This window comes from Scophthalmus maximus, chromosome 2 (genome assembly GCF_022379125.1).
Source record: "Scophthalmus maximus strain ysfricsl-2021 chromosome 2, ASM2237912v1, whole genome shotgun sequence".
NCBI classification, from domain to species: domain Eukaryota; kingdom Metazoa; phylum Chordata; class Actinopteri; order Pleuronectiformes; family Scophthalmidae; genus Scophthalmus; species Scophthalmus maximus.
In genome coordinates this window covers 23,498,290-23,511,679 of record NC_061516.1, presented here as the reverse complement: position 1 = coordinate 23,511,679, position 13,390 = coordinate 23,498,290, and the positions used below count along the sequence as shown (strand labels likewise).

Here is a 13,390-nt window from a genome sequence, read left to right as displayed (position 1 = left end):
GAAACCGCCACAACAGCAACAACACTAGCAGATGCACGCCGTTACCCGCGCGGCGCGGCACAGGCCCATTAGCGGAGCGAGGCAAGCGCCGCGGACGACGCTCCGCTTGGCCCCCGAGGTCTTCATGAATATTCATCTGCACATGCACACACCGAGCAGCAGAGATGTCTTCTCACCATCAAAGTCGGCCGTGGTTCGAACTGACTTTCATTTTAATTTATACAGACGCGAACGACAGTCGATGTGACAGGCGGCGGACTGGCACTGTGCCAAGTACTGAGCTTCATCGTTTTCTTCTGGATGGACAAAGGAAAGACAAAAATACATATAGTCTAATAATGTAATGGCAAGTACATTCCACTAGGGCTGCAGCAGTTAATCGATTAGTAATCGACTACTAAATCAATCGGCAACTATTTTGATAATCGATAAATCGGTTGAAGTAGTTTTTGATGAAGAAAAAAAAGGTCAAAATCTTCTTAAATGTGAATGTTTTCTGGTTTCTTTGCTCCTCTGTGACAGTAAACCGAATATATTTGGTGTGTGAACAAAACAAAACATCATCTTCCTGATTTGGGAAACACGATCGCCATTTTTCACCATTTCATAATATTTTATTTACCAAACAACCAATCGATTAATCGAGAAAATAACCAAAAGATTAAGCGATAATGAAAATAATCGTTAGTTGCAGCGTTACATTCCACAAAATATTTCCTTAATCCGATCTTTTTTAGCCTCAGTATCCTACAGGCAAAATATTGTTTTTACCCTTTAACCGAAGCAGCAACTGTCAGTCATTGGCTGAAGAACAACCATGATTGGCCGGTCATGGAAGAACTGATGCTTTAACTGACGCTATAAACAACCAAAACATATGGGGAAGCTTCATGCGCCACCAAAGAATTTAATTACCAAACCACAGTTGTACTTTCTGAGAGAGAAGCTTGTCACTTGATATCACGGTGGACTAATGAAACACATTTATTCTGGAAACGTGAAGAAGTGTATCGTCGTTCTTTGGCCTCAAAGCAAAAAGGACTGGAGTTGTGTCTCAAGTGTCTTCGGTTGAAAACGTGACCTGTGAAACAGGAGGATTTGAGGAGGATTTATTCCCGGTGGCTGACTGTCGTAATAAATCACTCTTGCCACCAGGTGTTAACGCAGCGTCCGCGCTCTTTGCCCCTCAACTGTCAGGGAATAACACAGACGTTACCTGTTGTATTCACGATCGCGTTCCAGCCGTCACACGCTCATGAGTTCGTCGTGCAACTGAATCCGGGGGGGGGCCTGAGCTGAATATTACACCTAATCATTTTTGCAGGCTCCTCGAGGCCCCGGTGACACCCGACACACAGCGGCTGGTTTTGGCCGCCTGACATAATCACCCTGAAGAACGAAAGAGATCCAGAGGACTTGGCATTCCTTCTGGATAATGACGTGGTCCGGAGGGGAAGCCTTGAGCGAACACTGAAGACAAGTCAGTGGCGTTCGCATTGTCCCGGGAAGAAACCCATCGCGTATCCGTTACAGGAGCGCTGACTTACAGGTACAGGTGGAACCTCGAACCAGTGACATAGTGCTGTGGTCACATTTCACACACACCTCAACCGCCTCGGGATTCTGTCGTGGGGCCCCTCCCCGGAGTACGTTCCTTATGGACCCTTTTACGACAAGCTATAACTCAACAGACCTCCCTAATGAATGGGTAACTCCGCTCTGACCGTGCTGTACTCCCGTCTCCATGCCGTGGTTCTACGCAGCCCTCGGGGTCAGGATCTTGCATGGAGCTGCTAGATGTTAGGACAAGATTACAAGCAACCACAAGACGAGCATTTCCCGTTCGGTCGACACTCTTTCAATACAAACACCTGTGCAAAACGTTCGAAAGGTCATTTCAAGCTCTGCGTAATCCAGCTTCATACGGACGAGCCATCACGCTCGTCAAAGTCAGAGCCCGAGAGATAAATTAGCCGACCGAGAGTTCGAGCAGGAGATTGATACCGAAACGAGAGTCTGTGCGTTAAATACCAAACTTCAGTTTTTGTGTAGATTAAACATATTAGTTGTGACATTGCTCCATAGTGAGCTTTAGAGCAATCTTTTCTTATCTTCTCTTAGCTATTGAACGACAGCAAATATTCCTTTAATAACATAATGAAGGGATTCCCCGTCGACTTTATGAAGACACTAGCCTCAGACGAGAGCTCAGGAGCTCGTCCACAGAGCGGAAAGCCGTCGGTTTCGATCCCCCGCTTCAACAAGTCAGCAAGCCGATGAGTCCTCGGGCCTCTGACGGCTCATCCGGCAGGGAATGGATATGACAGAAAAAGTGAAAAACCAATGAGTGTGTGTGTGTGTGTGTGTGAATGGATGAATGTGACCTGTAAAGCGCTTTGAGTTGTCAATACGACTTTAACATCAGTTTTTTATGATGATGATATACATTTTTTGGGGGGGCATCAGGATCTCCTGTACTTGGACACTTTGTCATCGAGCTTCTATACGTGGGCGGTATGTTAGGCAGTGCCATCTTCACGAGCCGAAGCTCAACTAAAATAAGTGCGCGTGACATTAACCTACATTCTACACAAAGGATTCTTATTGATTCCCACCAAGATCGTAGATGGTCGAACAGACCGAGGATGGCAGCTTCAGCCCCATATCACCAACGTACTGGCAGTTAATCTCTCTCATTGACTTAATCTGCACACAAACCCCTTCCTGTGTGCCTTCGCGCTTCAGTCGGAACGACAACAAGAAGAGCAAAGCAAACATTCCCAAGCTCCGTCCTCTGCACTCGGGACGAAAGAAAGAAAAAAAGAAAAAGGAAGAAGAGGCAAAGAATTGGGGCGTGAGAGAGGTGTGTGAGGAGACAGGGGATGTGGGGGGGGGCCTCAGAAAAGGCGGGAAGGGGGGTGAAGACCATTGTGGTGTACAATTTCTCTGTAACGCGAGCCGCTGCTTGTTGCCCCCCCACCCCCCCCCCCAACCCCACCCCACCAGAATGTGCCTCGTCCGACGGATCGGGCATCAGGTGTGTGCAGCTGCCGGCCGAGCTCCGTTTGCAGACCAAAGATCGAGACGAGTGGGGGGAAAAAAGGAGGAAGGAAAAGCTTCTGAATGACGGCGATGCTGGAGGGTTTCTTTTTGTCGTGTTCAGTTTATTTGTCTCTCCCTCTGGCACCGATGGGACTCCTGCCAAGTCTTGGATGGTGGCCCAAGAGAGTGCCATGTGCCCCACAGATGGGCCGTCTAAATTTGAAGGGGACATCATGTACAGATGGCCAATTTTGCCCGAGCAGTGTTTTGTGACAAACGGCCAAATCTGGTGGAGACAGAAATACGACTGAATGAATATCTTATTTTAAAAAACAAAGAACACGGAGCCGTCATATTGCACATAGATAAACACATCTCTAAGTGTGGTATCACATAACTGAAGTAAATGTGACACTATAGAAGGCATGAGAACAGATGTATTTTTGTGTGTTTTCAGTGTATAAATTTAATATGAAAGGTAAAGATTATAAATGACTTCTTCTTAACATTTATTCATGCATTTATCCTTTAATATATATATATATATATATATATATATATTTATATATTCTAAATCATTCTCATTGTTATCTGAAGACAGCACTGCTCACGGGTGCGCTGTGTCATATTGCTCAAGATCAGATTCTAAATGTGATAGCGGGAACATTTTCATATCATGTTATTAACGATATTACAAGGTGATGACATATTTTACGTCGCGACTGAAAGGTCGAAAGCAACCGTGAGTACGTCGACGTGGTCTCCAGACCGTAAAAGAGCAGAGGCACCACATCGTACAAGCGAATGATCTCATCATCAAATTGGTCGGCGGGCGACACAACACAGCAGCCGGATGTGTGTGATCCGGCTGAGGCGACGGGGACTGATTGATCACGTCTCCCCGTCCTGTGCGCTCTCACCTTGTGGCAGTAAATCAGCGGCCCGCTTTTAGTCAAGGGTGTTATTGATTCAAACTGCCGCACAAGTTGTTCCTTTATGCACTTCTGCAGTTTGCTCATGCACAGCATCTGCTCAAGTACAATCGTGAGGTACTTGTACTTGTACTTCTGGTCAAAGTGACGCGTCAAATACAGCAGTCCCGCGACACATCCAAGACTGGATGATGGTGTTCAGTGTTCCAAGTTCAAGACACAATCTAGACCACCAGGACAGACATTCAAAGCTGAGGAAAGGTTGCCTGTGGCAGAAAGATGTACTGTGAAAACACCTCTCCACTCATCACACTGCACCTACAACCGCTGTATAGAAATAATCAATCTGGTGCAAGCGGCGCAGCCGAAAATCCAACATTTGGGATTGAAAGAGAACTTTGAGAGGCAGCGCCCTCAGAACCCTGACGTGGAACCCTGCGGCAACTTCTGTTAGCCAACAAATGAATGAATAAAAACCTCAGCGCGGTGCTGGAAGACATTGTTCACGTTCCTGACACAGCGTGCGAAGAGCGCTAGGGGAATGCGGACGGATGTTCCTCCGTCTCAACAGTAAATTTCGTACATCTTCTCCTCCAGACAAATCTCGGGCTCCCTCAAACAGCTTCTCCATCTTCTCCAGGGCGGATTGCTGACTGTATAGATTTTTTTTTCTTCTCTCTCTCTCTCTCTCTCTCTCTCTCTCTCTCCGTGTTGAAGGATGTTGCTTTGAATAACACGCCAGTCAGAGACGGGGTCTTTTTGGGGCAGTTCTTCGGCACCGGAGAGGTAGTCGATACGCGAGAAACTCCCTCCCGGAAGGCCGGGGATCAGAGGCAGCTGCTGGATATAAAGAAAAAAATCCCACTCGAGCGTCAGCCGTCCGCGGACTGCAAATACACTGCACATGCTAAGACAGGGCCCTTGAAAACCCCTTCGGTCTGAGGCTTAAGGGTGGATGTCGGCTCTGCTGCTGCCAAAGCTACGGCTTTGATTTCCCCAAAACATGTCTGGGATCTTCAGAGCACGCTCGGGCTTTAGAGCCGTAGATTGAAACTTCACACAGGAAAATAAACGTGACAGTTTCAGCCAAGCAAGCCTGCTCGTACCAAACGTAAATATGACAAAACGCATCATGAGTTTATTCTACAATAACCACTCATGGCAGCTTAAGCATGCGGGGTTTATAGTTTTGTTCAGGAAAAGATATTGGACTTTGTTGAACTCTGAACTAATTGAAACTAACTTAGACAAGACATGGAGTGTCGACCTTTTCAATGTTTTTCCAAAACCACACTTGTAGCCACAACAGTTAATTGATTAGTAATCGACTTCTAAATTAATCACCAACTATTTTGATAATCGATTAATTGGTTCAAGTAGTTTTTATGAAAAAAAGTCCGGATTCTTTGATTTCAGCTTCTTAAATGTGAATATTTCCTGGTTTCTTTGCTCCTCTGTGACAGTAAACTACATATCTTTGGTGTGTGGACAAAAACAAAAAATCATGTCTGGGTTTTTGGGAAACAAGATCAACATTTTTCACCATTTCATGTTATTTTATGGACCAAACAAACGACAGATTAATTGAGAAATGAATCGACAGATTAATCGATGATGAAAGTAATCCTCATATGCAGACCTAGTTCTGACCTAACATAACCTTACCTGTCTTGTGCATGTCCAGACCACACATGACACTTTTATCTGCAAGGCATCAGAGATGTTGAAGACGATCGAATATTCGGTGAATATGATAAAAGGTCTTAATTCAATCGGACGTGCACGCTGTTTGATTGCTCGCTGTTGGTTGAATTAGTTAACATATGTTTAATGTTACAACGAGGTGACATAAAAATAAAAAAATAAAGTATATATATACCACCGGGATCAAACAGCGCACTCTCTTTAATGAAAACAATGAGCCAATACATTAGATTACATGCCTGTCATGCCCAGCTATCACTCAGGCGAATGCCCTAATCCCACACGGAACAACTGCAGCCAACAGCTGCACACTTCCTGCTTTACACCCAGACACGCCCCAGCAGCGGCGGCGGCGGAGTTCGGGCACGCAGCCACGGAGACAGATGAAGGAGAGGTCAGGGAGCGGCGCCATTATTTACACGAGGACACGGATGCGCTTGGATACCTCGGCACACTTCACTTCTGCTTTACTTGCAACAAATGCACATATTGCTTTGTTTTTTGGCAAATAATAAATCGCGAATGATGTAAAAACACTCACCAAAACAATAACTTTTGTCAATACAAGCAAATATATATAAGTAAATAAGACTGCAAATTGTTATAGCACAACACATTGATTTTCATATTGATACAAGTGCAGTTTCCTATTATTGCTGTTCGACCTTGTGGTCAAAAATGATTTGAATATCTCAATTATAAGATTGGTAGTTTGAGTTAACAGTCTTTATTTCATTTTGGGATATCTATAAATCTATTTTAATCAAATTGAATAACAAACTGACCTGGTTCCCCAAAGCGTGCGTGTGTTCGCGAACACTACGCATTCATAGCATGTAGTGTTTGATGTTAAATATAAAGTTTATTAATCATATAGTTTTTCAAATGTCCCAGAGCCCGACCAAACATCTTCAACTGGGCACAGATATTCAAATGATGATCATCTATGATGGAATATATACGGAAAGCATTTGAAAGGCTGAAAGACATCTTTGAAAAATGGATACAACTGTCCAAAAAAACAATATTTGACAATAAGTTTGCTGGCTGAACAGTTAACTTAAGGCGAGTAACAATAGCATTCTGATAGCCAGCTCAAGTTGATCTTTTTCCAAGTCGGTAAAATACCCGGATTCGTTAAGACCCACAGTCAACTGACAGCCATCGTGACGATTCGAGGATCTGACGTTGATCGTAATGAATGTACATGTCACCAAGAGCCACAGTGTGACTCGTTGAAATGTTTTAGTCATGATAATCAGAATGAGCTCTATCAAACGCGACCTAATGTATGGGAGACCGCCGCGCTAACCACTAGGCCAAAAAGCCCTGAGTTGCAGCGCCAGCGGCTAGCACGGCTCTTGACATGTCGACGCGTGTTTTTGTAAACCGCACTCGCAGTGTTGTTGGTGCGACCCGAGCCATTTGTTTTGTTTGTTTGCCAGCTTAGCGGGCCGTGTGGAAATATGCGCAGATTTTCACAAAACGCGTATTGCATTAGAATCGCCTACCGCCCCTTTGATTTAAGCGGACACGTCCACATATCATGTTGCTGTTAGTCAGCAGCATTCCAGTCAAACATGCCTCCTCCTTGGGGACTAGAAGAAAAGTTTCCCCGTGTCGTCTTTTGTTGGTATGTACTAATACTATATTAATACTTTATATTCTACATGACAGCAGATTTGCGGTGTTTGTATAATTACAAATGTGTCTGTATCGTTCTTCCATCTTATTCTGAATCATGTACCGAGATACATGGATTGATTCATTTGAGTGAGATAGATGGGCAACAACTGCTGTTTTATCATATTGGTGGCAAGGGGTACTTCTGTTTGAATTGCAAAGGCGTTTCACCCCAACAAAAACCCAACTTCAAGGATTGCAAGGAACTGCACTAAAGGATCAAAGTATTTCATGACGGCATGGACTAAGTGAGCCCCGTCCTCGGCGTCCCCTTTCTGCTCTGTGGATGTCATCGTAAAAGCGCCGCCACTGCTCTGATTTACTGCCCCGGACCACTTGCCCATTCCTGTCACACAACATGGCCATCACGCTGATGAACACCGGTCTATGGAATCAATAAGAGTTCGGTGTACAATGCATCGACCGCGGGCTACATGTTTGGGTTTCTTCTCATACTCCGGGATGGGTTTTATTTCCATACAGCAGAAATGCTTTTAGCCCCACAAATTGTATTGGAGTAAGTGCCCTTCACGGACCATTAGGGAGAAGGGGGGTCCGTTTTGACAGAGCCTGGTTAAGGAAGCTCTTTAAATGGCCGGGGGTCTCTATCAGTGGCCCACCAATCTAATCCAAAAACAGACGGCTTTAGTCCGTCTCCGAAGGAGGTAAAGGGGAGATGAGGATTAAATAGCGGTAACCCAATTAAGACAAGGCTGATGGGAGCAAAAAAAACAGGGATTTAGGGGGAAAAAGAGGGATAAGGTCGGGGCGGAGTGAGTGTTGTCCCGTCGTGAGATGTTGAGGGGAAGGGGTTCCGTCTAATTATGTGGAGTAGAGCTTGCCTTTGTTAGGGTAATCCATCAGTGAGCACACGGCGCTAGAGTCTATTTATGGTGGTTCGCTCGCGGGATACGTCTCTGTCTCTGTGTTTACTGTCAATCTCACCTGTTGCTCGTGCCCGAGCTGGCTCCACCGCCGCCGCCGCCGCCGCCGCCGCCGCCGCAGCAGCAGCAGCATATTGGCCGCTCTCCTAAATCTCTCTCTTCATTAGCAACAGCCATCCTTTCCTCACCCCCTCCCCTCTTGCTGCCTCAGCTGCCACGGGTCGAAGCCTGGAAACACTAACGGGATGGCTAATCACACCCGTCGGACCGCTCGGCATTTCCCACTTGTGTTTTCTTAGGCTACATTCGTACTAACATGTTTTCGTTTCAAAACAGAGTCTTAAATCAAACGCCGATCTTCGTCCGGACGAGCGCTTTAGGCTCCGTTTCAGTATTAATCCCCGTCCAGGCAAGCTCACTGGAAAATGTTTATCACGTGGCCATTCGTGTACACTGGACAGACGCATGCCAGTGTAAACAGGGAGCAGATTGCCTACTCTGTAGATGCTTGCGTACAGAAAACACGTACGAGGTGGAAGTAGAACTTAAATTAAGCGTTTACGACGTTTTTCCTCCACAGCTGGTGGTCGAGTCGTGACTGATAAGAACCAATCAGGAAGCGAATGCAGGTGACCACGTCATCTCCATCTTTTCCCGTCCAAACTACAACGCCTCCCCCCGTAGTTTTTAAAAACTAAAACAGGGCGAGCGGCGTTTCCAAACTTCTCTGTTTTAGGTGCTCGGAAAAACTCCGGAGTAGTGTGGACAGCGGGCGTTTCGAAATGAAAACGCTAAGTTAGGTTTTATAGGTACTCTGTTCATCTGATACCTCCGGTCTTTGTCAGTATTGGTCTGGATCGAAAGGGGGCAAAGATTTACAACATTTACGTCATCCACGAGCAGTTGATGTTGACTACCAGCCGTGTCAGCCGTCTTCCCTGTGGGGAGGAGTGGGGGGGGGGGGCAACAATCCTTCCTCCCGCTCGAGATGATCATGTTTTGATTCGGAGTGTGCATGGGGAGGAGGGGGGGCGGTACACAGATGGGCTCAATGTCAATGTTTTTGTGAGACAGAGGGAGGGGGTGGGGTAGGGGGTGGAGAAAATCAATGCGCTTCACATCTCTACAACTACATGAGGTTTTGCCCTTTTTGAAATCCCTTACTGCGGCAGGGATGGTAAAAAAAAATAAACTTCCAAAAAATTCTTCAATTCCTCATATTTTCCAGATTTTGCCAATGATCAGCCCGACCTGTCGAGGCAGATGGCCGCCCGCCGTGAGTCCGGTGCCTCTGCGACCGCACGATGTAAAATTTCTTGAGAAAATGTATGTAATTGTGATTTCGTGCTAAACAAATATATTTAAATTTCATACTGATGAAAGTGCAGCGCGCGGCGCGGCGCCCGGAGGGTGAAGTGCTCATTTGTTCTTTGAAAAAAAAAAACAAGCATGCGGAAATAATTTAGCAAAAGTAATAATTAGCTTTGCAGCAGACGGGTGAAGTGATTCGTGACGCTTCATGCCGCATCACCCACGGAGCTTTGAACCCCCCCCCGAGTACCAACCAGTGAGATGACGGACCAACGAAGCACTGCACCACTCGTCACAACTAAACTCACGAAAAACTCATACCCACGACACCGATATGTTCAGTCCATGATAGGAAACTGAAAAACTTCACATTTATACTATATTATATTCCAGTTAAAAGACTCTCTGTCATGCTCGACCCATCGCCCTTTGTTTCCTTAACCTCGCGTTACCATGACTTTAACTAAATTAGAAATGAAACGATTAGTCATTTAATCCATTAGGTGACTGGCAAGATATCAATCAGCTGCTGTCTGGGTCATCAATTGGGTGAAAAATTCATCTGGTTCCTGCTACTGAGTTGCAACAAATTAACGTGTTTCTCTGTTTTATATCAACGTCAACTGAATCTTGGTGGGACAAAGACGTATCATGGAAAAAGTCACGCTGGTTCCACATCACACAAAAGCCAACGTTTCGGTCAAAGTTGGATCTTCATCTGGCCAAGAAGCTTAAGAATGGATGCCACACCCATACTGTATGTTCACACCAACAGGCTGACCGGTTGTATGACGACAGGTGTGGTTAACTCGTCCTTACCTCCCGGGCCGACGAACATCTCAAAGCAAATTAACAGTTCACCGAGGTACTGTACATCCCAAAGGAGGGCAACACTGAAATGGTGAGCGAAACGCGTCTGACAGTACGAGACGTTTGAGGACGGACGTGGCCTTCTGGGATTCTGGGAAATCACGATGGACATGTTTCACTAACAATGGATTACTGAGAAAAAAAAGTAATCGACAATGAAAACGCAGTTGGGTCCCAGTGACTTTACATTGATTCATTATAACCTTAAATATAACGACCACTTGCCCGACCTTAACCCCAAGAATGTCTTCACCTTAAACTTTAATGATTTACGTTATGTGGGCTGTTTGTCCCCATAAGGCAGGCAAGTCCCGACAGACGTAGGTCCCTATACAACATTAGTAATACTTTGGCCACACCCACCACACACTCTTCTCTCCTTCACGTTGCTTTTTATATAGTCTGGTGTGGTTTGACTGATGAAAAACATCTCAAGAGAAAATGACCCAAACTTCTCTCGTGCCTCCGGATTCCGGGACTCTTTGCTGAGTTTGCTTCTCTGCGGTTTTTAACATTTAAACTGCTGTGGTTTCTTAGAAGTTCACAACAGTCGTTTTTTTAAAATTCTAATAACTTCTCCAGACTCTGTCCCCACACACCAATCACGTGCCAAGCGAGTGTATGTGCGTGTGTGCGCTCCCTGATTGGCTCCGCGTTAATTGGTGCGTAAATACAGCTTTTCAACTGCGCAGTGATTCATATGCACTTTCACGTAAACTCTCAGAGGGAAAACAACCGAAAGTTAAAAAGGCGAAATGTTGCGGGAGCAAATTTCAACATGCGGTTCTTCCGATATATGAAAAGGAGCTGTCATGTTTGACGACTGCCCGAGAGAATGACGCACAAAAACACACTGAGGAGATGAAACTTTGAAAATGTGGTCTCATTACAACTCGTACCGACGACTGTCACGTTCACTTCTTTAACTTTTTATGTTATAACAAGTGGAAAACGAGCCCGTATAATAATACTTTTTTTTAAAAAGAAAAAAAATCGACAACGCAGTAATAAACCGCGTGTTGCGTTCAGGGTCGGACTCACCGCTCCAGACGAGGAGGCAGAGGTGAAGGAAGAGCGGCACAAATGCTCCGCGCGAGAAAGCCATGTCTGCGCTGCTTGTCGTATCCAGTCCGTGTGTCAACGAGAAGTTCAGCCGGCGGGTCCGGAGGACGCTGAGGAAGAGGAGGAGGAGGAGGAGGGAGGAGGAAGAGGCTGACGAGGAGGAGGGAGGAGGAAGAGGAGAGGAGGAGGAGGAGGAGGGAGGAGGAAGAGGCTGACGAGGAGGAGGGAGGAGGAAGAGGAGAGGAGGAGGAGGAGGGAGGAGGAAGAGGAGAGAAGAGGAGGGAGGAGGAGGCTGAGGAGGAGGAGGAGGAAGGAGGAGGAGGAGGGAGGAGGAGGAGGAAGAGGGAGTGCAATTAAAGTCTCAGTCTGGCGGGGTCCTCCTATTGTTACCCCAGTGTGTGTGTGTGTGTGTGTGTGTGTGCGAGCGTGTGTGGATCTGTGTGAGTGTGTGCGTGTGTGTATCTGTGTGTGTGTGTAGCAGCTTATCAGTGCTTAACCTCCCCTAACTCACACACTCTCACACACACACACACACACACACACACACACACACACACACACACTCGTACGTTTCTTCTTGGTATAGAAAGTCCTTAAGGTCGTGACTAAATAAGCACCTTATCGTGCCGCCACACATTTGAGCCTGAATCACATGTTGCCTGAGTTCATCTTGAACGGGGGACACTGTATTTGCATTTCCATCGTGGGGTTTTGAAGCTAATAAGCACATTTGAACACATTGAGTCTGAAAAAAAGTCATTCTGATGACGGGGTGTGGCAGTGAGGGAGGGAGGGAGGATACTCCAACAAACAGCCGGGAGACCTGCTCGTTTCTCTCTGAACTGTTTTTTTTTTTAATAATTAGGATTATAAAGTATCACTTCAATTTTTTTTTTTTAAATGTACAGACTTTCTTCTAACTGAAATCATCATAGAGCCTCTCACTTAGTTCCACTATTCTGTTGTGCGAATAAAGCTTCAGCGGCATCAACCGTGTCCTGCATCAACGCACAGATTGTCAAGAAGAGAGATGTTGGTGGATAATTTTTGGAATTGTGCCTTTAAGTTTCTGAAGTTCTACTGTAACACACTGGACGAGCACATGAGGGAAACTAGGATCCGCCTCAATTCTGCAAATTAAACATTATTCCAAAATGCACTCACGCTGTTCTCACCTTTGTGGATTCAAGGTGTTGACACTCGAGCGTGATCGCAGATACGGCACCTCAGTGTTGGTGTTTGCTTGTTTGTTTGAGACGGCAACTCCGCTTCACATTGATTGATTTACCAGTGCTCACGCAACAACTACTACAGACGTATTACTACGACTAAGGCCTCAGTTTCCACCGGTCAGGAGTGAGTTGTAGCGATGCGGCTGATCCGCATCAACCTCAGTTGCATGCATGTTTTTTGCACTCACAGAAGTTGATAGCGATTTGATCGCCTTGTGATCCAGGCTACGAGTGAAGGCCGTCGGCAGCATCAACACAAAGGAGACGTTTGTAAAAACACGAGCTATGACAATCCATTTATGAACATTTTGACTAATAGTTGTAGTTGGTCAGGTGCCGGCCTCCGAAGCTGCTGCAGCCATATATCACACGCTGGTCTTTAATCTTCTGGCCAAGAGACTTTTGGTTGAACCTCGCTATGTCGTGTTACTTTTTTTTTTGGGTGGGGGGGGGAATGCAGCCCAAAGACCCACTGGTAGATTTGGAGGCGTCTGCTACATGCATTTGAAACGTAAGTAAACTTTACTCAGAGTTGCCGCTATGCAAACTGCAAACTCATCGGGTGATCGTCAAATACTCGAATCCAGCATAAGAAGAAATGATTTTTCTTGCAGCTGTTTTCGAACACACCCACACATTGTCTACAGGAAAAGAAGGAAAAAAAGTATCC

At 45.8% G+C, this 13,390-nt stretch overlaps 1 protein-coding gene across 1 annotated transcript in view; it reads right to left on the bottom strand.

The window, feature by feature from the left end:
- The window catches only part of mcama (melanoma cell adhesion molecule a), a 39,891-nt gene extending 28,221 nt beyond the window's left edge, over positions 1–11,670 (bottom strand). Inside the window, exon 1 of the mRNA XM_035626855.2 lies at positions 11,468–11,670. Coding sequence (XP_035482748.1) covers positions 11,468–11,531 — 64 coding nt within the window. The 5' untranslated portion in view covers positions 11,532–11,670. The remainder of the gene's footprint in view (positions 1–11,467) is intronic.
- Between the last annotated feature and the right edge of the window lie 1,720 nt (positions 11,671–13,390).